Below are 25579 nucleotides of genomic sequence, written 5' to 3'. Positions count from 1 at the left end.
AAATCTACCCAAAATTAATTACTTCAAATTTACATTATCACTTTTCACTAAACACGAATTGCATCATACCCTAAACTTGGAGGCCAGTAAACCCATAGAATTAATGGAGTCCAAACATAAAACTACCTAATAAAAATAATTCAACTGAAATATATGACGACTAAAAAGCGAAAAACGTGTTTAGGCGCATAAACACGTTTCAAACTTTGCGAGACTAGGCAATCTTAGACAAAGCCTAGACGTAAAAATATATTTTCTTATTTTTAATATTATTATAATTTTTTAATTATTCTAAAAAACATTTAATGATTAAAATAATATATATCAAATGTCTAAACTTTAAAAGTGTTATATTTACTTAATAATTCCTACAATTAGTCAATTATGCAATTTTCAAATTTTCGAAATGCAAAAGTAGACTATTTTTCATAATTTCAAGTTTCAACTAGATAAGTCCTACTTAATACAAAACAATAAGTCTCAAAATCATAATTACATAAGATAGATAGTACTATAGTTAAAATTTTATCTAACACTTTATTGGACTCTAATTCAATATTATTTTCTTCATCTAATTCATCTTCAAAGTCATATAGAGATCTCTTATTTCATGTTAAACATTTACAGTACTACTCGTAAAAGTTTTTTTTAAAAATAAATTAATTAATAAAGCTCGTCTAGACGTGACTAAGCGGTCAACCTGACAGTTAACCATTTTCATTGCCAAGACATGACGCTTCTCCTACACCTTGTGTCTATAAGCACACTTTTTACAAAAACTGAGTTTCATTATTTAAATTTTATTATCATTAATTTTTTTAATGAATATCGATGAAAAATCTAGAAGCCTAAGAACTTATTCATAGAAAGTCTGGCCAAACAAGCCGACTACTTCTAGATGGGCCAGGTGTTTCGAGTTGAGCTTATGAATGCTATTTTTTTTTTTTTTTTTTTTGGTTTTTTGAATTTTTTTTTTTTTTTTTTTTTTTAATGGTAAGTACCTACTTTTTAGGAAAATCTTCAAAAAGAAAATAACTGATCGAAAAAAAAAAAAGAAAAAAGAAAAAAAAATACCCACAATGTAAAGAAATCCAACAAAATCAGTATTACCATCCACAATAACTTTTCTTCCCTTTGTGGTACCAAATATCTACGCTTTAAATATACGTACATAGTTTAAGCGTGCAAGAATATCAGGAAACATAGTTAAAACATAAAACCTAAGTAGGAAGATTAACTAGGAAACTATAATGTTATGTTTCAAGTAGAACACAAGAAAACTGTCAAAAGAACTTTAAAAGAATTGACATCCCTCCACTATTTCATGATTTTTCAATACAATCTCCTTCGATATTTTCCAAAATCATGTCAGGCTTTCAGAGATTCTTTCATGGCTATCAGTAAAAGGCTTACACTGGTCTTCATCCGTTAATTATGTCAGTCAATGAGCTATTGAGCTGGTGGTTTCATTAAAGACTCAAAGTCCAGATTGTAATAGAGCTGCACAAAAGCTACACCGGAGGCGGGGAGATTTGTATGGACAATTTAGATTTTCTCTCGAAAAGTCGAAGTACCGTTTCAGCAATGTCTCCAATGATTCATGTCCTCGAACCAATCGACCTCCCACAACATCTTCAAGAAGAAATCCTTCAACACACCCTCACAAAAAGAAGCCTTGAATATGTTAGGGGACTTCAAAAAATCTACATACAAAGGTATGGGCTTGATCATGGACCAATTTTAAACCTCCCTTTTCATCCTAATTATCCATTCTTAACCATCTTAGAAATTAATGGTCGTTTTACTCTCTTTTTTCCAAAAGAGGCTTACCTTTTGCTTTGGTACTTAGCAGACCTCTATGCAATTGGCATAGTAATAAATGTCAACAGCGTGCTAGGATACCTATCAATCTGCGATAGACATTTAAAAAGAAAGTACAAGTTCCTATTGAAATGGCTACAACTATTTGGCAGTATTGAGTGGTGGCAAAGCAAACTCGAAAAGACAAGCAGCAAGCATGTTTTTGCAACCATGGGAAGTTTCAGGAAAATTATTTCTGGAGGAGTCGGGATTAAAATCTCCAAGGAATACTACTGTGAAATTCATTATGCCTGTGAAAGAATTGATAAAAAATCAGAAGCCTTCCATCGTGATAGAACAATCACGAGCTTCGCGAATCATGTGGATCCAGCCAATGTCCCTGACGAACTTTTCTACCCAGATACATCGAAATGGTATAGCAAAGATGTATGCCCTGAAGACTACATTAGAGAAGTCTGTAAATGCATAATCAGTTTCACTGACCAATATTCTTGGGGTTTTGAAGATTCTGACCACCCGATATACAGAGTACACTTGCAAGGTTATCCCAAACCAAAGAAGTATGTGCCGGGGTTAAAAATCTACGTAAACGACACTTCTGATGATGAGACAGATGATGATTGAATTCAACCTTCTTGATAGAGGGAGAAGAATATATTTCTTTGACATCATGTCACTTTATGTTTAATAATTTTACTTATAGTAATATGTCTTTTGCATGAGTTAAGTAAGCTTCTTGCCTAAGCTTAATTATTGCGTTATGATTTGAATTAGGGAAGTGTCTCTAAATACTTTGTAGGGGCAAGAAGTCTAGACTTCTCTCCCAGACGATACTGTTCATTATCTTCTACAATATTTGTTGTGTTAGATCCAGTAAAAAGTTCTTCCGTTGTCGTATTTCCTCATTGATTATAATAGTTTGGTATCGGAACCAGAGTCTAAGAAACCCTTTCTTTCTATTTATCGGAACATCCAAGAAAACTTGCTATCTCCTACACTTCACCTTTTATAGGAAGGTATATTATATGGTGCCTTGAAAGGGGACCCTCCACATATAAAACCCCAAGGTTATATGATAATAATAAGAAATCTATTAATAGTTTTCATTGAACTATTGAGCTGGTTCCTTGAGGCTTACTCATAAAACTTTAGCCTAAGTTTTGCCATCTGATTATGTGAACCTATAAATCATACATCCTGTGGACACTAACTTGGACTTCATGAAACTGGAAAGAGAACCTATCATCAATACTGCGTATAGAGCTTAAATTTCAGCCTATGTTTGAGTTATGTTTATAATCTGTTTATTAACACTCAACCCACTATTTATCCGCACATTTCGAGGGGTCCACAATTACTTCTGTACTACCCACTAATACATCACTCATTTATATTTATTTATATTTTGAAACCGTTCATAAATACTTCCCGTACATGCCCTCAGTGAATCTCTCAAGGCTGTACTTTACACAAGTCGTTGATAATCAGATAAAAGGTAGTAACATGAGTTTCCTTATTTACTGGAAATGTTATTCCAACTACTGCAATCATGGTATAACTTGATCACTCCTGAATCCTCTAGTGGAATCTTCCTTGCATGGCCTTATTATTATTATTATTATTATTATTATTATTATTATTATTATTATTATTATTATTATTATGTATTTTTTTAAGTCAAACCACAAGAATAGCAAAGTATTAATAATATAGAAATAAAGACAAAATAACAAACTTAGGAGGGAGACACAGTATCTAAACTCCAGCAACGAAAGACAACATGAAAAATTAACATGTTCAGAAGAATGGGAGCTAAAGAGTAAAATAGCCAAGTTTTGTATCTCGAGTGCCCTAAAATGCTATGCATCACCATTTCTTCGATTAAAGTTTTATACAATCAAAATTTTCTTTTTTAGAGTGAAGTAAATGATAAAGTGTGATGTTTATGTTATTTTTTGTCATATTCCAAGAAAGGAATGACAAATACAAAAGAAAGATCAAAATAGACAGGTATGGATTAATTTAAGAAGAACCTTTTAATATCTGAATATTAATTAAAGTGATAAAATTGAGATGTGAGCTCCTTTTTTTTTTTTTTTATTATTATTATTATTATTATTATCAAGGTGTTCGCTTTCGACGACTATTCCTTGAGCCTATGATCTGGCCCCTCTTCACACAAAACAATTAAACCACGGGATGTGCCTCCTACTGACCAGGGTCCGAGCGCCTCTCCAACTGAACTGCCAAAGTGCCTAATGAACCAACCCACGTTGCATCTTGCCTTCCAAAACATTCCTGCGTTCCAAGATAAATTCTACCTTCCAGTATATGCCTTGCCTTCCAAGAGCCCCACGAATAGAACCCACGACCTCTGAATTGTTAATCTTGAGAGAACCCTTCCTTTGCTAGTGGAGAAGTGCCCGAGGAGCTTGTTAGTGGTATGTGAAGAAGTAGAAGAAGAAAACAAGTTGTTATGTTAATATCATGCAGGAAGCCAGACTACTAGCGTACAATAAACTTTTCTAACTCAAAACTGGTGTTGTGATCGAGAGAGAGAGATTTATCATTTAAGCCTCTCTGTTTCGGTTTGATTATCTTCAATAAACATTTAACGTATTCCTAGAAATCATCGCCTTAAAACACGTGGCTTGAACATTATATAAGAAGTATACATAGAAGGTAGCATAATTTTTTACGTTTCTTATGTGAGATAAAGAGGAAATGAGATTGATGCTAAATGAATAGCAATATAAGGTGGCTATTAAGTCTTATAAGAAATTTTGCCACCTTTTGTTTACTTATTTGTCTCAGAATTATGGAGTGTTCGTATTATGATTTCTGTGGAGCTCTTTAAACAAGGTAATTCACATACAGCAAAAATTATATTGCCTACCCACATATAGAAAATTTATAACTGAAATGCTTAGATCTCGAAATCAACTTTAAGCACATCCAGCAGACTATGGTTGTAGGTAGAATCACCGATTATATTATATTCGAGTTCTGGTGGACTAATCCATGACTGTTTAATAGTCTCTGTCCTGCCTGCCATAAAATAACAAAAGCCATTGTAAGGAAAAAAGGTCAGAGAGAGATGCTCTCAATTCTAGTGAGAGAAAGTTCCACTTGAATGCCTTGATTTCTGGATTTCTTTCTTGCTTTGAGCTCGTTACTACTATTGTTGGTGGTTATTGGTTTTAACATTCTATGTTAGTGTGGATTCTGCTTGTATTTTAACTATAGTTCATCTGGCTCGTGGTTTTTCTGGGTCTCTTCTTGGGGTTCCGTTTTGCTACTGTTCGACTGGGGTTTCTCCATCACTTTGTTGGGTCCTAGTGCTATCATCTACGGTTTGCTCCGACAGTTCGGAATTCACTGCTTATCCAGCTCCTTATTTTCGGCCAGATTATTGGTGATTTTTGGTGGCTTCTTCCAGCATTATATCTACTCGTAATTTTGGTGTGACTCGCGAGGGTGCTGTTTTGGGTGTTCTCTTTCGCCTGCCTTTGGTTTTGTTGTGATTACATTGGGTATTTTGGTTTTCTCAGTTCACTGTTCGTCCTTCTTGCTGGGTTCTTCTCTGCAGTATCTTATACTTGCATGTTGTATCTATTGTGTAAGTATATGTTTTATGCATTTTGCCTTGGGTCTCTGGTTATTGCTGGAGTTGTTGCCTTCAGTCAGTGAAGTTGTCGGCCACTTGGGGGACTTCAAATACATTTCTTTTCGATTTTCATAGGTTCTGCAAGTCGCTGGTTAGTAAATATTTTATTATTTACTACTTGGGTGGTTTTTTCATTTCATTCGGGCCGGGTTGCCCTGTTTCTTTGGGCCTTTGCTGGTTTTTACTTTATTCCTTATGGGTAAAAAGAAAGCCCATAAGCCTGGTCTCAATGTGCCTGTTGGGCCAGTGAAGAGATTAACGGTTTCTCCCAATTTGGATGTTTCCAATTCGGGTTTAACACAGAAACATCATAAGGATTAAGGATGACAACATTTCTACTTCTAGTGCCACCAATTCTCATTTGATGGATGGTGATGCCTCAATAAAATTCGGGAAAGGTTTGTGTAAAGATAATAATTCACCTTCTATCTCTCAAACTCTTGGGGAAATGGATACTAGCTCGGCAAGCTCAGATGATGAAATCCAGAATAGTGTTCTGGATAAAATGGATAGTAATAAAGGTGACAACATGGTTGGTACCTGGGTGAATTTATTCAAAGGTAACAGGAATATTGGTGATGGTATGAAACTTAACTTCATAGAGGATCGACCCAATGCCATTACCTTGGATGTTATTGACATTGACAATGTTGATCAATCCTGAGGTTATTGTACTGTGGGTTACTTTGCTAGCCGGTTTCCGAGGAAGACGGCTCTCCTCCTTATGTGCAATTCTTGGAAGGTAGAATACCAATATTTTGTTCATGGAAGTGGTTGGCTGATTTTCAAGTTCAAAAGTGAGGAATCGAGGAATAGTGTATTACAAGAAGGACCTTACTTTGTGTTTGGTAGACCCTTAATGATTAAAAGTTATGCCACCTTGTTTTGAATTTGATGATGAAGAGGTGAGTACCATGCCTGTATGGGTGAAGTTATCGGGCCTTCCATTGGATTGTTGGAATTCAAGAGTATTGTCTAAAATTGCTTCCAAGATTGGGAAGCCAATTTCGACTGATAAACTCACTGCTACGAAGGGGAGATTGTCGTATGCACGTGCTTTAGTGGAGATTGATGCGTCAAAGGAACTGGTTTGAACTGTTTCCATGTATCTTCCAACTGGCAAACTTAGAGTGCAGGTGGTTGAGTATGAACATGAGCCCAAATTTTGTGCCAACTGCAAGATGTTGGGTCATACTACTAAAGCTTGTAATACCAACAAACATGGAGCTATACACGGTCAGAAAGTGGTTGCGAAAAATAACCAAGGTAAAGGGGTGGTAACTGGACACAATGTGGTTGATCCCCCAGTTCAGGCTGCTTTGGATGCTGGGGTTTCCTCCGAACAGTTGGTGTCAGCACAGGGACAACATGAGGTCCATGTTGATGTTCCGTTTCCTCAGGTTGTTAGAAGATTTAAGACCGGTAAATCTGGTCAAATATCTTCTGGATAGATTGCAAACAAATCATCAACTAAAGTGCCAAAAGGTGGTGGAAAATCTGGGCAGCCCTCTGCTGGACAGAATCTTAACACTTTTTCAGAAAATGTGCAAAATCATTCTTCTAAGGAGGGGGATACTACTACTTTGCAGTGTTTGAGTTCTAAGAATGTGGATGGCAAAGTTATTTGTTTGGATAAAACAAATGAGAAGCACAAAGGTAAGACAGATGAGAAACGTAATTTATTCATTGATAAGAAAAAGAAGAAAGGTCATTCCCTTCCTTCTTCATCATGAAGATTGGATCATGGAACATTAGGGCTCTCAACACCCCCCTTAAACAAAATGGTGTTAGGAGTTTTTTGAAGAAACAAAACATTGATGTTATGGGAATTTTGGAAACAAAGTTGGGGTTATCAAAGATTGACTATATTATGCGGAATAAGTTTAGGAATTTTTTGCAGATTAACAACTTCCCTCTCCACCGTGCCGGGCGTATCCTGGTTCTATGGAACGCTTCCAAGGTTAACTTGGAAGTGTTGGAGACTGCGTCTTAAGTCATCCATTGTTTCGTTACTTGCAAGATAACATCACAAATATTTTGTATTAGCTTTGTCTACGGTTTTTATATGATTGTAAGTCGTAGATCATTATGGGAAAATCTTGTGAAGTTTGGGGTGGATTGTTCTTTACCTTGGTTAATTTTGGGAGACTTCAATAATGTTCTTCATTTTGATGAGAAAAGTAGTGGCCTGGATGTCACTCCATATGAGATTCGAAATTTTGCCAATTGTTCCCATGAAGTTGGCCTTGCTGATTTAAGATCGATTGGATGGTTCTTTACTTGGACCAATCATTCGGTTTGGTCTAAACTTGACAGAGCAATGGTTAATGATATTTGGATGCATCTGCGTGAGTCTAGTTATGTAGACTTCTTGGTGTCTAGATGTCTTTCGGACTATTCACCATGTATTGTTTCTATTTTTGCATGTGACAGTGGTATTAAAAAACCTTTCAGATTTTTCAATATGTGGACTAAGCATGAGAACTTCCATCAACTGGTGCTTAGTGCTTGGAAGCTATACATCCGCGGTACTAAGCAATTCTCTCTTTGTAAAAAATTTCAATGTCTTAAAGGTATGCTTAAGGACCTTAATGATAAACACTTTGGACACATTTCTACTAGAGCTGAGGTTGCCAGGAAAGTTTTGGCTAATTCACAGTTGATGCTACATGATGATCCCATGAACTCACATTTACAAACGGAGGTTCCTAGATTGAGGAAAGAAGCTATGGATCTTAGTGAGACAGAGCGAAGTTTCTACTTCCAACAAGCTAAGTGTACTTACTTGAAATATAGTGATAAATGTACCGGGTCTTTTCATTCCATTGTTAAGAGAAACACTAAGAGAAACTTTATAGCAGTTGTTCTTAAAAGGGATGGATCATATTCTTCGTCACAAAAGGAGGTTGCTGGTGAATTCATTCATGTGTTTGTTGACTTGCTGGGAAAAGACAACATTTGCCAATCTTTTCAAGCTGGAATTCTGGATTTCGAGGCCACCCTCCCTACAGAGCATTCCACTTCACTTATTAGGGATGTTTCAAGACTAGAAATTAAAGATGCTCTTTTTAGCATTGGAGATGAAAAGTCACCCGGCCCGGATGGATATAGTTCATGTTTTTTCAAAGAATCTTGGGATATTGTTGGGGATGATTTTACTGATGTTATTCTGGACTTTTTTGCTTCTGGATCTCTTCTTAAGCAAACGAATCACACTGTTATTTCTCTGATTCCTAAGGCGAACCATGCTTCTTTGGTGGGTGACTATAGACCGATTGCTTGTTGCAATGTTATATACAAAGTTATCTCTAACATACTTGCATCTCGTTTGGGGTCTACACTTGGATCTATTATTGATCATGCATAGGCTGCTTTTGTCAAAGTTAGAAGTATGGTGGAAAACATTCACCTTGCTCAAGAGATTTTGAGGCAATACAATCGCAAGAGAGTTTCACCATGATGTCTCCTCAAAAATTGATTTGACGAACACATATGACTCGGTTAGTTGGGATTTTCTTAAAAATGTGCTTGAGGGATTGAATTTCCCTACTAAATTCATTGATTGGATTATGAAATGTGTGTCAACACCTACATACTCTATCTCTTTAAATGGTCGCCTCCATGGTTTCTTTAAAGGAAGAAAAGGACTTCGTCAAGGTGATCCTTTATCTCCTTTTCTTTTTATATTGTGCCTAAAATATTTTTCTAGAATGGTTGTAGAACCCCAAATAATTCTAGATACCTTAGTGGCACTAAGACATGAATATTGGATGACTAAAGTATACTTCAAATTTTTAGTCTCATTTGAGACCCATTTTCCACGTAGGAAACATTCGATTTGGAAAATGATATCTAAATAAAAGCTCTTTGAGTTAGCTTTCCAACGCACTTTGAATTACCTCAATCGGATATCGGGAGAAGAAGTTATGATATAAATACTAAAGGTTGCGCAGTGTCAACCGGACTACAACCAGTCGATTGAAATTGCCTGAAATAAAATTCTCGTTTTTCTCTAGAATTTAAATATTTATTTTCATCAATTATTTTCTCAAAGGGCCACCCACGTTTTTGGCAATAAAAATCCCCACTAAATTGAAGCATTTAACCTCAAACTTAAATGACATCCATGTTTTATCTCTTAAATGAAATTTGACCCTTCATTTGCTTTAAATTATGGGATATTTACCTATAAATAGAGATCTCACTTCACTCATTTTTCTCACACCAAAAGTAAGAGATTTTACATACTAAAGAAAGAGTTCCCAAGAGAGAAAAAGAGAGGGAGGAAAACTATTTTTCCTAGAAGTTTAAGAAGTGTTTTCAAGCATCAATTCTCAACGGTTTTCAAACATCCAAAGAGTGCATTTCTTTCAACGTCCAAGTTTTATCGAAGTTTTCAATCCAAGTTTTCAAAGTTTCAAAAGCATCAATCAATGTAGGTAGAGGTGTAATGTGTTTAATCGTGTTAAGTTATAAGTTTCAATTCATGTTAATGTTTGTATGTCAAATGGTACTCCGGTATGGCATATCCCTCTATGTTAATGGTTGTATGTCAAATGTTACTCCGGTATGGCATACCCCTCTATGTTGAAGAAATGTTCGTATGTCAAATGGTGCCTCTGGGTACGACATGTATGAAAAGTTATAAAGTTAATGTTTTGAAATGTATAGCTTGATCACGAATGCACATATGACACCTATTGAGTTTTTCAACTCACGGGTTTAATCCCATCTCTACAAATTGAAGGAATTCTACCTCGGGTATGGATGGAGGAAAAGATGGAGAGTGATGCAACAAGCCCATGGAAATCCGGTGAATAAGTGATTTGGATTTATTTTTATGAAATGTTTTCCAATGCTATTTCTTTAAAGTTTTGAATAACGCAGAATGCGAGAACAAGCTATGTTTTCTTCAAATAAATTGCATTTTGTTGTTTTGAAAAATGATTTATTGTTTTTCTTTAAAGTATTTGAAGTATTGTTATTTAAATTATTATCCGAAGATGTAAGCTTCTGCTAAAACGTATACACTTGTTACTAAACCACCGGTTAAGCTAAGTAAAGTAAATAGCGTTCCGGTCCACAAGGGGTCGAGGCGTTACAGCGTGGTATCAGAGCAAGGTTTAGCCGGTTCTGTAGACCAAGTATGTTTTTTTTTAAAAACAAAAGGAAAATGAAAAGTTTAAGGTATTCCATGGCATCGTGCATCCATCCATCAATCTCATCCTATGGCCCAAGTATGTTCATGTTTAAAGTTAATGATTATGTTTATGTTTTGATGCTTTGATATGATTTTGAGATGTGCTATTTAAAGATATGTAATGGACTTGGGCAAAAGTTAAGGGCTTAAAGGGAATTGCATGATATGAAAGTTTAAATATTTGCATGTTTTCTTTAAGCAAAGAAAAAGTATGATGTTTTTGAAAATGCAACAGATATGGCTCGTAAAACGACTAGGGCATATAGAGAAGCATTGAACCGTAGAATTGCTATTCATTCCTATGAAAACTATGTAACTGATCCGACCCGACTGCTTAGCGAACATATGTATGACATCTATGAGAGATGCATGACGGCGGTTAATGCTGGTATGGAGATCACGCATATTGAGGTTATAAATAACCTCATACTCCCTCCCACCTCAATGGGGAGATATGGGAGTCACGGTTAGGGATGAAATGTTAGAAGGCAACCCAAACCTGTTCGAGTTTGAGAGGTATTGCTATGCCTTGATTGATTTGTGGAATGATGTAATCTATGAGGAGCCTAAGGAAGAACCTTTGGGTGAGGAAGAAGATCCCGAAGAAGAACCCAAGGATGATTTAGAGAATGATCCTGAGCCTGAGCCACAGGCTGAGATGGACATAGAGTCCGGACCTGAGGCGGAAGACTCCTCCGAAGATAAAGCTCCACCAAAGAAGATCCGTAGAACTTATAGGGATTAGATTTAAATCCTTGTAATAGCTTCCCTTATGTCAAGAAATAAAATACTATCCTCTTTGCTTTAGTATTCGAAGAATGAAACTAATAAGAACCATATGTTTTGTCTAAAGGAAATGGCCCGCGCAAACTAAAATTTGATAAGAGATCTCCTCCGAGCTTTTCAAGACCTAGGCAGGCAAAACCCGAACCAAGCTCAGCCCCTACCACTAGCTCCTAATGTTCCAAACCATGCTTCAATGGTCGAGCAATTTCGAAGGCAAAAGCCCCCTACCTTCAACGGAGCAGCTGATCCATTTGCAGCCGAGGAGTAGCTTTGTAAGTTGGATCGTATATTCTGATTGATAGGGTGCACGGACGCTCAAAAATTCCAGTGTACTGAGTTCATGTTCTCCGGTGATGTAAGTTACTGGTGGGACTCAATATCAAGGACAAAGACCCCTGAACAACAAGCAGAATTGACTTGGGAGCAATTCAAAGGGAAAGTATTGGACAAGTAATTTTCCCAGTCCTTGAGGGATCACAAAGAAAGTGAATTCCTCCAACTCAAGCAAAAGACTATGTCCCTGACTGAGTATGAGAGGAAGTTTGATCAACTTTTAAGGTATGCTCCACATCTGGTGGATACAGAGGATAAGAAGGTACGAAGGTTTGAACAAGGGCTGAACTCGGATATAAGCACGATACTTATGTCTCATCACTTCACCACATACCATGAAATGCTGGAAAGAGCTCATGCTATTTGGTACCAGAAGACTGGCGCCGAACAACATGGTCAACTGTCCAATCAACTGGACAATAGTAACATGGAAAAAAGGAAATGGAATGGCCAGGACAAGGGAAAAGGCAAGTGGCAGAACAAGAAAGCTAATGGCGGAGCCAATGCCAGCAAAAGCATTGTACCGATTATTGCGCCCTGTTCTAAGTGTGGAAGGACACATCGTAGCTAGTGCTTACAAGAGAAAAATGTCTGTTTTCGATGTGGCAAGCCTTGACATATCATTAGGGATTGTCCCACACATACCCAGAAGAAGGATGATAACAGCGACCAGAACCAGAAAGGGAAAGCACGAGTTTTTGCATTGACTCAACAGGATGCAGAGGACAACTCTAACGTCATAGCAGGTACTCTACTGATAGGCAATACACCTGCTTATGTATTGTTTGATTTAGGAGCTACACACTCCTTTGTTTCAACAACTTTTATGGCTAAATCTAGTATTACCTGTGATAAGTCGGAAGGTACATTAGAAGTTAGTATTCCTTCGGGCAACCCTTTGAATACTGATAGAATAGCCAAGTCAGTAAGTATCGAAATTGAGGAAAAACCAATGGAAGCGAACCTATACATGATAGAAATGAAGGATTTTGATGTAATACTAGGCATGGATTGGTTAGGTTGTAATTACGCCACCATCCGATGTAAGGAAATGGAAGTATCATTTCAGAGACCAGGAGAGGAACTATTTTCGTTCCTTGGAATGAAGACGAAATCCCTTATTCGACTAGTATCGACTTTACAAGCTGAGAAAATGTTGAGAAAAGAAACATGTCAAGGATATCTAGTAAGTATCTCAGGAGGGAAACAAGAGACGATAAGGGTTGAAGATGTACCAGTAGTACGGGAATTCGTAGATGTGTTTCCAGAAGATCTATCTGGTATTCCACCCGATAGACAAGTGGAATTCACCATAGACCTAATTCCCGGGGCGGCACCAGTATCTAAGGCCCCATACCGAATGACCCCAAAGGAACTACAAGAATTAAAGAAGCAGTTGCAAGACCTCCTAGATATGGGCTTCATATGGCCAAGCGAATCTCTATGGGGTGCGCCGGTATTGTTTGTAAAGAAGAAAGATGGAAGCATGAGGATGTACATCGATTATAGGGAGATAAATCGATTAACCATCAAGAATAAGTATCCACTCCCGAGGATCGAGGGTCTGTTAGATCAATTGAAAGGAGCTAAGGTATTTTCCAAGATCGACTTACGATCGGGATACCATCAACTGAAAGTAGAGACAAAGGATATACCTAAGACAACTTTTAGAACTCGATATGGACACTACGAGTTTACGGTGATGCCGTTTGGGCTAACCAATGCACATGCAGTGTTCATGGACCTGATGAATCGAGTGTTTCATCAATACTTGGATAAGTTTATCATAGTCTTCATCGATGACATTCTGATATATTTCAAGAGTAAGGAGCAACATGAAGAGCACTTGAGAATAGCCTTAGAGGTATTACGCAAGGAGAAGCTGTATGCCAAATTCAAGAAGAGCGAGTTTTGGCTTGAACGAGTTGGATTTCTTGGACATGTATTTACTTCCCAAGGGATTGAAGTAGATCCAGTAAAAGTAGAAGCAGTAACCAACTGGAAAACATCAACAAATGCTGGCGAAGTACGGAGCTTTCTAGAATTGGCTGGATATTATAGGAGATCTGTAGAAGGATTCTCCAAAATAGCTGGACCAATGACACAACTTACAAGGAAGGGAGTAAAATTCCAATGGACGGAAAAATGCGAACAAAGTTTCCAAGAACTTAAGCAGAAGTTGATATCAGCACTTATATTAACAATACCTAAAGGAACGGAAGGGTATGTTATATACAGCGATGCATCAAAGCGAGGATTAGGATGTGTACTAATGCAGAATGGAAAAGTGATAGCCTATGCTTCAAGACAATTGAAGAAACATAAGCAGAACTACCCGATGCATGATTTAGAACTTGCAGCGGTAGTACACGATTTAAAGATATGGCGACACTAGTTGTATGGACGGAAGTGTGATATCTACACAGATCACAAAAGTCTCAACTATTTCTTCACACAGAAGGAATTGAATATGCGACAAAGATGATGGTTGGAATTGGTGAACGATTACGACTGCACTATTCACTACCATCCGGGTAAGGCTAATGTTGTAGCCGACGCTTTAAGCAGAAAATCAATGGGACAATTGATGTCACTACCCACCTCTCAAGTGGAGTGAGTCAAGGATTTGGAAAAGTTGCAGATCGAAGTGGTTACCACACCAGGACAAGTCACTGCTCGTCTAGCAGCTTTAATAATTCGACCTACTCTTAGAGATCGAATTATAGAAGCATAAAATAAAGACTCATTTTTGCAGAAGATTAAGAATGAAGTTGGTACCGATAAGAAAAAGGACTTTGGAATAACTGAGGATCAGGCACTGATATTTAGAGGAAGAATTTGCGTGCCTAAGGATGAAGCCTTGAGAAACGAGATATTAAAAGAAGCTCATTCCACCCCGTACACCGTACATCCTGGTGGTACGAAAATGTATCGAGATCTTTGAGATACATTTTGGTGGAGAAATATGAAAAGAAGTATAGGGTTGTACGTGTAGAAGTGTATAGTATGTCAACAAGTTAAGGTAGAATACCAAAAACCGCTGGATTGTTAAATCCACTAGATATACCTGAATGGAAATGGGAAAATATTATGATGGACTTTGTGGTTGGATTCCAGAAGTCAGCAAGAGGAAATAATACTATATGAGTAGTAGTGGATCGACTAACGAAGTCAGCTCATTTTTTTCCAGTGAAAATGACATTTAGTTTAGACCAATTGGCACAGTTGTACATTAAAGAGGTTGTGAGATTACACGGTGTACCTGTATCCATTGTGTCTGACAGAGACCCAAGGTTCACGTCCAAATTTTGGAAAAGTCTACAAGGAGTTATGGGAACGAAGCTGAACTTTAGTACAGCATATCACCCTCAGTCAGATGGTTAGTCTGAAAGGACCATCCAAACTTTGGAAGACATGCTGAGACCATGTGTTTTGGATCTAGGAGGTAATTGGGAGTCATACTTACCTCTAGTAGAGTTCGCTTATAATAACAGTTTCCAAGCAACTATTGGAATGACACCATACGAAGTTCTCTATGGTAGAAGATGTAGATCCCATGTTCATTGGGATAAAGTCGAAGAGAAGAGAGTTTTAGGACCAGAAATAGTTGAAAGAACGGTCGACGTAATTGATAAGATCCGTGCAAGAATAAAGGCAGCATATGATCGACAAAAGAGCTATGCAAATACAAGGAGGAAGGATTTAGAATTCCAAGTTGGGGATAAAGTGTCTCTGAAAGTAGCACCGATGAAATGTGTACTTAGATTTGGAAAGAAAGGCAAGCTACGACTCCGGTATATCGGACCTTTCGAAATACTTGATAGAGTCGGAAATGTGGCTTACCGACTAGCTTTGCGACCTGAATTATTGGCAGTACACAATGTGTTCCATATATCGATGATAAAGAAGTATGTACATGATCCTAATCATGTAGTGAGTTATCAAACCTTGGAGGTACAGAAAGATTTGTCGTACGAGGAACTACCGATCAAGATATTGGATCGAAAAGTGCATAAACTAAGGAATAAAGAGATTCAGTTGGTTAAGATACGGTGAAATCATCACGGAGTAGAAGAAGCCACTTGGGAAAAAGAAGAAGAAGCCAAAGACAAGTATCCAACACTATTCGCCCAATCAGAAGGTAAATTTCGAGAACAAAATTTTAATTAAAGTGTGGGGGATGTGGAACCCCAAATAATTCTAGACACCTTAGTGGCACTAAGATATGAATATTCGATGACTAAAATATACTTCAGATTTTTAGTCTCATTTGAGACCTCATTTGAGATCCATTTTCCACATAGGAAATATTCGATTTGGAGAATGATATCTAAATAAAAATTGTAACTCTTTGAGTTAGCTTTCCAACGCACTTTAAATTACCTCAATCGGATATCGAGAGAAGACGTTATGATAGAAACACTGAAAACTGTGCAGTGTCAACTGGACTACAACCGGTCGACCGAAACTGCCTGCAATGAAAATTTTCGTTTTTCTCTAGAATTTAAATATTTATTTTCATCAATTATTTTCTCAAAGGACCACCCACGTTTTTGGCAATAAAAACCCCACTAAATTGAAACATTTAACCTCAAACTTAAATGGCACCCATGTTTTCTCTCTTAAAATGAAATTTGACCCTTCATTTGCTTTAAGTTATGGGATATTTACCTATAAATAGAGACCTCACTTCACTCATTTTTCTCACACAAAAAACAAGAGCTTTTATATAATAAAGAAAGAGTTCCCAAGAGAGAAAAAGAGAGGGAGGAAAACTATTTTTCCTATAAGTTTAAGAATTGTTTTCAAGCATCAATTCTCAACGATTTTCAAACATCCAAGGAGTGCATTTATTTCAACGTCCAAGTTTCATCGAATTTTTCAATCCAAGTTTTCAAAGTTTTAAAAGCATCAATCAATGTCGGTAGAGGTGCAATATGTTTAATCGTGTTAAGTTATAAGTTTCGGTTCATGTTAATATTTGTATGTCAAATGGTACTCCGGTATGGCATATCCCTCTATGTTAATGGTTGTATGTCAAATAGTACTCCGGTACGGTATAACCCTCTATGTTGAAGAAATGTTCGTATGTCAAATGGTGCCCTTGGGTACGGCATACCCCTTCATGTCAAATGGTGCCCTTGGGTACGGCATACCCCTTCATGTCAAATGGTGCCTCCGGGTACGGCATAAATGAAAAGTTATAAAGTTAATGTTTTGAAATGTATAGCTTGATCACGAATGCACATATGACACCTATTGAGTTTTTCAACTCACGGGTTTAATCCCATCTTTACAAATTGAAGGAATTCTACCTCGGGTATGGATGGAGGAGAAGATGGAGAGTGATGCAACGAGCCCATGGAAATCCGGTGAATAAGTGATTTGGATTTATTTTTATGAAATGTTTTTCAATGTTATTTCTTTAAAGTTTTGAATAACGCAGAATGCGAGAACAAGTTATGTTTTCTTCAAATAAATTACATTTTGTTGTTTTGAAAAATGATTTAGTGTTTTTCTTTTAAGTATTTGAAATATTGTTATTTAAATTATTATCCGAAGATGTAAGCTTCCGCTAAAATATATACACTTGTTACTAAACCACCGGTTAAGCTAAGTAAAGTAAGTAGCGTTTCGGTCCACAAGGGGTTGGGGCGTTACAATGGTGAAGGGTGCTACCGAGAATAGTGAGTTTAATTTCCATTCAAAATGTGCTCTCCTTAAGATCACACACTTAGTTTTTGTGGATGACTTGATGCTCTTTGCTAGGGGTAATACTACTTCGGTTTCTAATTTCCAGCAAAGACGCGCTACCCATATATGGAGAAGCTTTCACTTTCCCTTGTTACAACATCAAGGAAATTGAGGCCATACTTTTAGGTTTATTCAATTGAAGTTCTCACCAACTTTCCCTTAAAACAAGTGTTGCAAAGAACAGACGCTTCAGACCATTTGCTAAAATGGGCAATTGAGCTCAGGGAGTTCGACCTACTATTTCAACCCTGAAACGCCATCAAGGGCCAAGCTCTCATAGATTCTGTGGTCGAGTTTGTCAAAGCCCCGAAAATAGAGGCGATAATGGAACCAGCCAAGCCGCCAGCATGGAACCTACTTGTGGATGGATCGTCAGGAGAGACTGGCTCCGGAGCAAGAGTTATTTTGGAAAGTCCATAGGGCCATAAGCTAAACTGCACAATCAGGTTCGATTTCAAAGCCTTGAACAACACTGCGGAATATGAGGCCCTCTTAGCAAGCCTTAGACTAGCAAAGGAAATGCAAGTCAAAAGGCTCATAGCAAGTAGCGACTCGTAGCTTGTAGTAAGTTAGGTTGCAGCCAAAGATAGTGGCATGGCTACGTATTTGAAATTGGTTTTGAAGAGATTCGAACTGGTTCAAGTCTCACGCCTCGAAAATACACACGCTGATGCCCTGTCCAAGTTGGCCAGCAGCAGGAATTCAGAGTTGCTAAAAATTGTCCCAATTGAGCGCCTACCGAAGCCCTCCATCTCTGGAGGCAAAGAGGTACTATGGATTGAAGGCACCCCACTTTGGATGCAACCCATTGTAGCTTACCTCAAAGATCAATCACTACCGATCTCGAAAAGCGAGGCAAAGAAATTGAGAATGAGGGCTGCTCACTTTGTTTTTCAGGATGATGTGCTCTACAAAAGGGGCTTCGCTTTGCCACTTCTCCGATGCGTGGGAGAGAAAGAAGCCTTGTATATACTCAGGGAGATCCATGAGGGAGTTTGCGGTAATCACTTCGGAAAAACGGCTCTGGCACACAAAGTACTTCGACAAGGCTACTTCTGGCCGACCCTGAAAAGGTACTTTTGCTAGTTTGTTCAAAAATGTGACAAGTGTCAATGCTTCTTAAACATTCAAAGGCAGCCTCCTCAAAGCCTCTCCGCAATCACCGGCCCATGGCCGTTTGCCAAATGGGGCATTAACTTTATTGGCCCGCTTCCAAAAGAAAGAGGAAGCGCTACCTTTGCCATTGTTACCATAGACTACTTCACCAAGTGGGTTGAGGCTGAACGTCTGGCCAAGATCATCGAGGCGAATACCACAAAATTCATTTGAAAAAATTTCATTTGCAAGTTTGGCATTCCCCACTCCTTAGTGCATGACAACAGAAGACAATTCAATAACAAAAAGATGCAAAACTTGTGTGACAAACTCAGCATAAGGAAGGACTTCTCAACGCCTCATCACCCCCAAGCAAACGGGCAAGTTGAGATAATGAACAAAACTATCAAGTATACCCTGAAAATGAAGCTTGACACCTCGAAAAGGACATGGATGGATAAGCTCTCCAATGTCCTTTGGGCCATTCGAACAACTAGCCGAACTGTAACAGCAGAAACACCATTCTTCATGATCTATGGAGATAAAGCCATGAGTCCGATCGAGGTAGGAGTCCCCTCTCATCGTCGGATACATTTCAATGAGATCTTCAACAACGAAGCTCGATTGTACGAACTCCACCTTATTGAAGGAAGGAGGGATTCCTCCCAAATAAAATTGGTTAAGTATCAAAGATAGATGACCCGCTATTACAACTCCAAGGTCAGAAATCGAACTCTTCGTCTGGGAGACCTCGTCTTTAGAAGGGTCTTCCAATCATCGAAGCCAATTGGGTCCGAAGTGTTTGGATCGAACTGGAAAGGTCCATATCGCATCCGCAAAGAGTCTCGACTCGGTACTTATGAAATCGAAGACATAACAGGGAAAGTGCTGCCTCATCAGTAGAACATTGAACACTTGAGGAAGTACTATCAGTGATGAGCGCATGTTCTGATCTTATCTACACTTTGTCCAGTCTATTGTAACATTCCTATCTTACTAAGTGCTAAAAACTGACTTAGTAAAAGATAATATTGTAAGTTCTAAGTTATAATACCTCAGTTCTCTATTATGTTGTATGGGTTAATCAATTGGTGCCTCAGATCTTCAGTATTTTATATGGGTCACTTTTTTTGTTATCGACTAGTTAGTAATGGTAAGTGGTGCTTAATATTTACTTATCCGTTCCTCATCAAGATACAAACAATTCAACATAAAAGTAAAGGGAAGAAGCAACAACACTTGAAAAAAATTATAATTTCATTAACGTCAAAATAAATTACAAAAGGTGGGCCAAAGCCATTACAAAATGTTCCTATTCTACTGGAGAGGTGTCTTCAACTTCAGCCTCCGGCTTTGCCTTTGGGGAGGCTTCAGTAGCTTCCTCGATTGCCCTGTCAAGTCGACCTTCGGTAGGCCCACCGAACTCCGCTTCCAGGGAAGTTAAATCCAGAGTTGGATGGACCTCTCTTAGGTGATCCAACATTGTCTGGGCATTCTACGAGGCCAAGAAGTTGGCGTCGTACAGTAGGTGTTCTTCGAAGTGATCAATAAAGTTCTGCACTGCTGACTCTCCTGCCACCTTTACCTCGGCCTTCAAAGATTTGATCTCCTCAGCCTGGGCTTTGCCCATTTCCTCAGCTCGGCCTTTTCTTTGTTGGAGGCCTCTAGAGCTTCAATTGCGAGCCGGTGGTGCTCATTAGCATAATCGACTCTCCTTATCATAGCAGCCACCTGACACTCCACTTCATAGAGCTTCTTCTTCAGCCTCTCTATCTTTTCGTTGGCCCTCACCAGCCAGCCCTCCGCTTCTTGCCTCGCCTCCGAGGCCTTTGCTTGGGCAGGCCGCACTGCATCCCCATAGTACAACGCCTCCTCCAAACGCTTGGTCAGGTCCTTCCTCTTGGCACTGAGGTCCTTCACTAAACCTTCGAGTTGGACACTTGTGCTAAGGGCCCGGGCGATGCATGCACTGTTGGCCGCAACAAGGTCCTCTGCAGTGTAAGAAGCGGTGTGGTCCCTTCACTTTTCGGTCCAGTATTTGCGATGGACCACCGCCACTACAGCTGTCTCTGGAGGCAGAGCTTCCAACACTTCTTTCATGGGCTCATCGTTGTTGACGCCCAGAAAACCCGCCTCCTTTGCGAGGCGATCCCTTTTTCTCCTTTGCTGCCCCGATACTTGAGAAATTGGCATTGCAGGGAGTAGAGCTTTGGCCGGAGCAGGAGCAGCAGCAGCAACAACAACAATTGGGGAAGCCTTGGAAGGGAGAACAGTCTTCTCCCAAATGGCCACCCCGGTAGGTATCATGGTCTGCTTCAGAACCGGGGGGCCTCGCCACGGTTGGTCCCTTCGAGGAGCCAGCAGCCTTTTTACCCTTCCTCAGCAAGTTTGCCTCAGGATCTTCTGTTCTTCCTCCTCCATCGATGGCTGAAGCCGCCTGCTTGCAGTCACCAGCTCCTCAGTCTGCTTCTTATAGGTAGAAGAGGAGGTCTTCAAGGCCCTTGCCTCAGCTATCATCTTTTGGATAGTCTTAAAATCAGGCCTCAAGGGTCTCTTCTTGTTGAAATCATCTGTAAAGAAATGAGAAAATTAGTACAAGTAAATGGAGTTCAGAAACCTACTACTATAAATCCACTTCAAATACTCACCTTGAGAGGCCATTAGATCGTGCGTAACGAAATGTCTGTTCTTCTTAATCAGCTCGTGGTAAGATCTCCTCTTCAGTGAAAGCTGATAAATGATGCAAATTATATCAAATTTCTCAGTAGATATCTCACACCGAGGAAGAGTACCTGCAAACAACAAACAAAGGTCAGGAACTGAACAGAAGCCCAAAAGAAATTTAAACACAGGGCATCAGTACTCACTAAGTGATGAATACATAGTTGAGACTGTAAGAGGCGCCATGGATCTCCCTCTATTGTGTCTCACCTTTCGGACGCCCAACATCACGATGTCTTTCAATCCTTTATTGAGCTCGGCAGTTCTAGGACGAATGGAGTATAGGCCCCACATGAGGTTAAGTAATACCACTCCTTAGTCTTATCCCTCATGGTCGCCACTTTGGGGATGTACAGGGTCTAGAAGACTGAAAAGGGCATCTCAACCCCAAGAGACGCCTCCTTCCACAACATTTAGGAGCCCACCATCTGGCTCCAGGAGTTCGGGTTTAATTGGGTCGGAGCTAGCCCATATGACCTAAGGACACACCGGAAGAAAGGATGGATAAGCAACCTAAGTCCAGCACTGAAGATCGCCTCGCTCACAGCCACACACCCCGGCCTAGGGTAATAGGCTCGTTCATCAGGCTCCGACAATATAAGGTCTACGCTATCAGGGATCCTATATTCTACCCTAAGTTTCTCCAGGTCGGCCTCTCTCAACTTCGATGGATAGTCAGAAGCCTCCCAATGTTAGGCGCCGAGCTATCAGGCCTCCGCCAAATGTTCCCCCCAATATAGCCTCAGCCACCTCGCTGGACGTCGCCAAAATAGGGTCATCCACCCGAACTACACCCAGTTCCCTCCCTGAAGCGTCACTACTCTCAGAAGCCATCTTCATAATTGAAAAAACATGAAAAACTAGCAAAATACTTACTGAAAGAACGGATTGGGGTTTTCTACGATCGAAAAAGAAGAAATGGCCCTCTGAAACTCGTCGAAAGCTGAAAATGCCGCAGAAAAACGCTTGAAGATCGTCAGAAATTGCAAAGAATTTTGAGAGCAAAGAGAGTTTGATTTCGTAAAAGTGAAAACCTCTCAAAATGTTCAAGTCTCCCTTTTTATAGAAGACCTTAGACGATCCCCTCTGTTGAATTCAAACGATGTCAATCTAGACCGTTCATCTCGTCACAAATCTGGACTGTTGAAACGAAATGCCAAATTTGATCAACGCCCAAGATCTGACTGTACCCCTCACGCACGGGCAAAACTCGTCACCTCGAATAACAACAGCTATCAACAATAAGTAGCCGCAACAGCCCTCTTTCTGGGAACATTTAGCACATCCAACTGTCACCTTGGGAATACGGACAGCTGTCAAATCATCTAATGTAAAAACGGGCGCCTCAGATTGAACTCCTCACTCAGCTTTACAAAGTTCAGACGCACCTGACGTGAAATCCCCTGTGGATCTTGTCTCGGTTGTTGCGTTCCCTCCTAAGCTTTAAAAAGCTTTAGACATCTCTCAATGCATCGTCTCATTTGGATCAGCGCATCGGTGGAAGATGAGTTCCTCACTCAACTTTACAAAGCTCAGATACACCTGACGCGGAGTCCCTCGTGGGTCATCGCCTCGGTTACTGCGTTTCCTCCTTAGCTTTACAAAGCTTTAATCATCTACCAACGCGTCGTCTCATCTGGGTCAACGCATCGATGGAAGATAAGCTCCTCACTCAGCTTTACAAAGTTTAGACGCACCTGACGCGGAGTCCCCTGTAGGTCATCACATCGGTTGCTGCGTTCCTTCCTAAGCTTTACAAAGCTTTAGCTATTTTCCAACGCGTCGTCCCATTTGGGACAGCGCATCAGTGGTAGATGAACTCCTCCCCCAGCGGAATCACAACTCATACGATTCAGTGGAACACTAAAGGCTCATCACGAAACAACGAATGATCAACTGAGAGGACGCACTACCCACATCTCCTCGGTTATCACTTCGCCTCAGCCAACAGATGTTCGGTACATCTACTTACTTCACCCTTTCACATCAGCACTTTATCAAAATCTGCAGTCCCTACCCAAAGGTTGGCATACACAATCAGGAAAATAAGTCTATTCATGATATGAATATTCATGCCTGCACTTGGGGGGACCACTGTTGCACCCTAACTAAACCACTTCGGAATCACTCCCCGAAGCACCACGTGTTCGTCCGAAGTGATTCTGAAGTGATGCCAACTCCTGACGACCTCTAGCATGACGTGCTACAAGGTGAAGAATAGATCCACTGAAGCAACTGAAGTGCCCCTTTATTCCGAAGCGTTGAGCACTCCGGGGTGCTCTCTTAACAGATCCCACGGCCGCCACTTTTATAAAGATATCTGTCAGGATCCTCTCTGCCTCCAAGGATTAATTAATGTGACGTATCAACTTTATGTCAACTCAACTCAGAAGAACTAATTATCCACTCACTCTAAATGCGACTAATTGACGCCTATGAGCGGACGCTTCACACTGTCAGATGCATACACGTGTTCCACATTCAACGGTGCCTACATCTATAAATACCCAAGGTTTAGCAAGAGACAAAGGTAATGAACTCTCACAACTTAGCTTTCCATACTAAGAAATATATATTCTCCTCTCCACTCTCTTGCATAACTTAAGTACTGTTTCGATCACCCAACACTGAATTGACCGTCGGAGTGTATGCGGCCACCACCACCACCACTGGTTCCGACCGTGTGCTTCTGATCGTGCGTTGTTGTGCACATGGAGGATTATGTGAAGTAGTTATCCGTTAGCCACGTGGAGGGTCCAATTCGCGAGGTCAACAGTACAGGAATTAGCAACTTATTTTCGTTGACTTTAATTCTCAAATATTCAACCAATGTAGGAAGCAAAAGGTAAAGCTAGATTATATAATAGATGTCCTTAAAGAGAAATAACCACATCCTCGTGCACCACATCCGCTCACAGACAGAAGATGAAAGAATGCATCATGTGTGAGTGCATGCATGTGTGTGTGAGTGTAAGACAAAGATGGATGCTGCAAAATTTATGAAACTACCCTCTTGTTACTTAATCTTGCATGAAATATGATGTAAAAAAGATTACCTATCACCGGTGCTTGCTAGTACTGCAAAAAAGGTGAAATGGAAAATTAGAAATCTTCCAATTAGCAGCAATAATGAACATCAAGATTTTATAACAAACGTTTTATTTTTTCCAGAATTCAATATCAATCAGGAGGGTCATATTTCTTGGATAGTCTTATTAGCCTAGCCACCTACAGTGGTTATGTTGAGAACTTACCAAATATTACTACAAATGAGGAAAAACTTAAGTTCAAGGTGCGTTCTTTATTATTCTTGACATGTCAAACAACAAGATAGGACGAAGAAGAAAGAAGGCAAGTATGTTTTCTTCAGCCAAAACTGACACGATATATTATTTAATTAAACTGGAAATAAACATATAAAGTTTATCTGTATCACTAAAAAAACCTATCATCTCCACATCCATAGATCACATAATGAAGCAAAACAACCATTTCTCCAAATTATAAATAACTAGAATGTGACATATTTCTCTAAAGAATCACATGAGATAACAGTTGACTTAAATTTAGCAGCAGCTTGTTAAACTGAATTATCATTCATCAACTATTTTAAGAACTATTTGGGTTTAATGGAAGTAAACCAGCTTCTTGTCAAAGGAGATGAAGAAATAGAGAGGTGAGATCTTTGTATATCTAGGTAAAGAGTCAATGTGTCGGCTTTAATGCTTCGAGTCAAAGGTTGAAAGGATCTAATTCATAATGCACTAAGTTTCAACAAAGTCGGGAATCCCAGCATTTGCTAGATGTTATTCCCACCTGTTGACCCATATTTGGGTGAAATGTTTCGACAGGCTAAGTGAAAAAAAAATACATATTTCTTTCTTTTGGGTAGTTAAATTAGTTGATAAACAAAAGTAAAATTCAGTTGTGTAAAAGTACATAATTTCACTTCGTTACTTATATATAGCACAAGTGCTTAGATGACTGATAAAAGCCATTTTAACCAATTGAACAGTTGTGCCTTAAAACAAACAAATTCAAATACCCAAACTCAAGGAAACAACCAGGAGAGAAAAGAATGAAACAACATAAATTCATCTTACGTTTAACAATATTTAATTGAATGGATATTACTAAAATATCAGCCCAACAAGCTAAATGAAAAAATGTAGCAAAACCTAAAATGGATGACTAGTTTCCTC

The 25579-nt window shown here is 39.2% G+C and overlaps 1 protein-coding gene across 1 annotated transcript; it reads left to right on the top strand.

Annotated features, from left to right (window-relative positions):
* The first annotated feature begins 6360 nt into the window (after nucleotides 1-6360).
* On the top strand, nucleotides 6361-7221 carry LOC111391888. The gene is made up of 3 exons (XM_023017168.1): nucleotides 6361-6576; nucleotides 6625-6888; nucleotides 6940-7221. The coding sequence occupies exons 1-3, from the start codon at nucleotides 6361-6363 to the stop codon at nucleotides 7219-7221; spliced, it is 762 nt and encodes a 253-aa protein (XP_022872936.1).
* The last annotated feature ends 18358 nt before the right edge of the window (nucleotides 7222-25579 follow it).

The sequence above is a fragment of the Olea europaea genome, unplaced genomic scaffold (assembly GCF_002742605.1).
Source record: "Olea europaea var. sylvestris unplaced genomic scaffold, O_europaea_v1 scaffold855, whole genome shotgun sequence".
Lineage (NCBI taxonomy): Eukaryota > Viridiplantae > Streptophyta > Magnoliopsida > Lamiales > Oleaceae > Olea > Olea europaea.
This window is presented reverse-complemented; position numbering and strand designations above follow the sequence as displayed.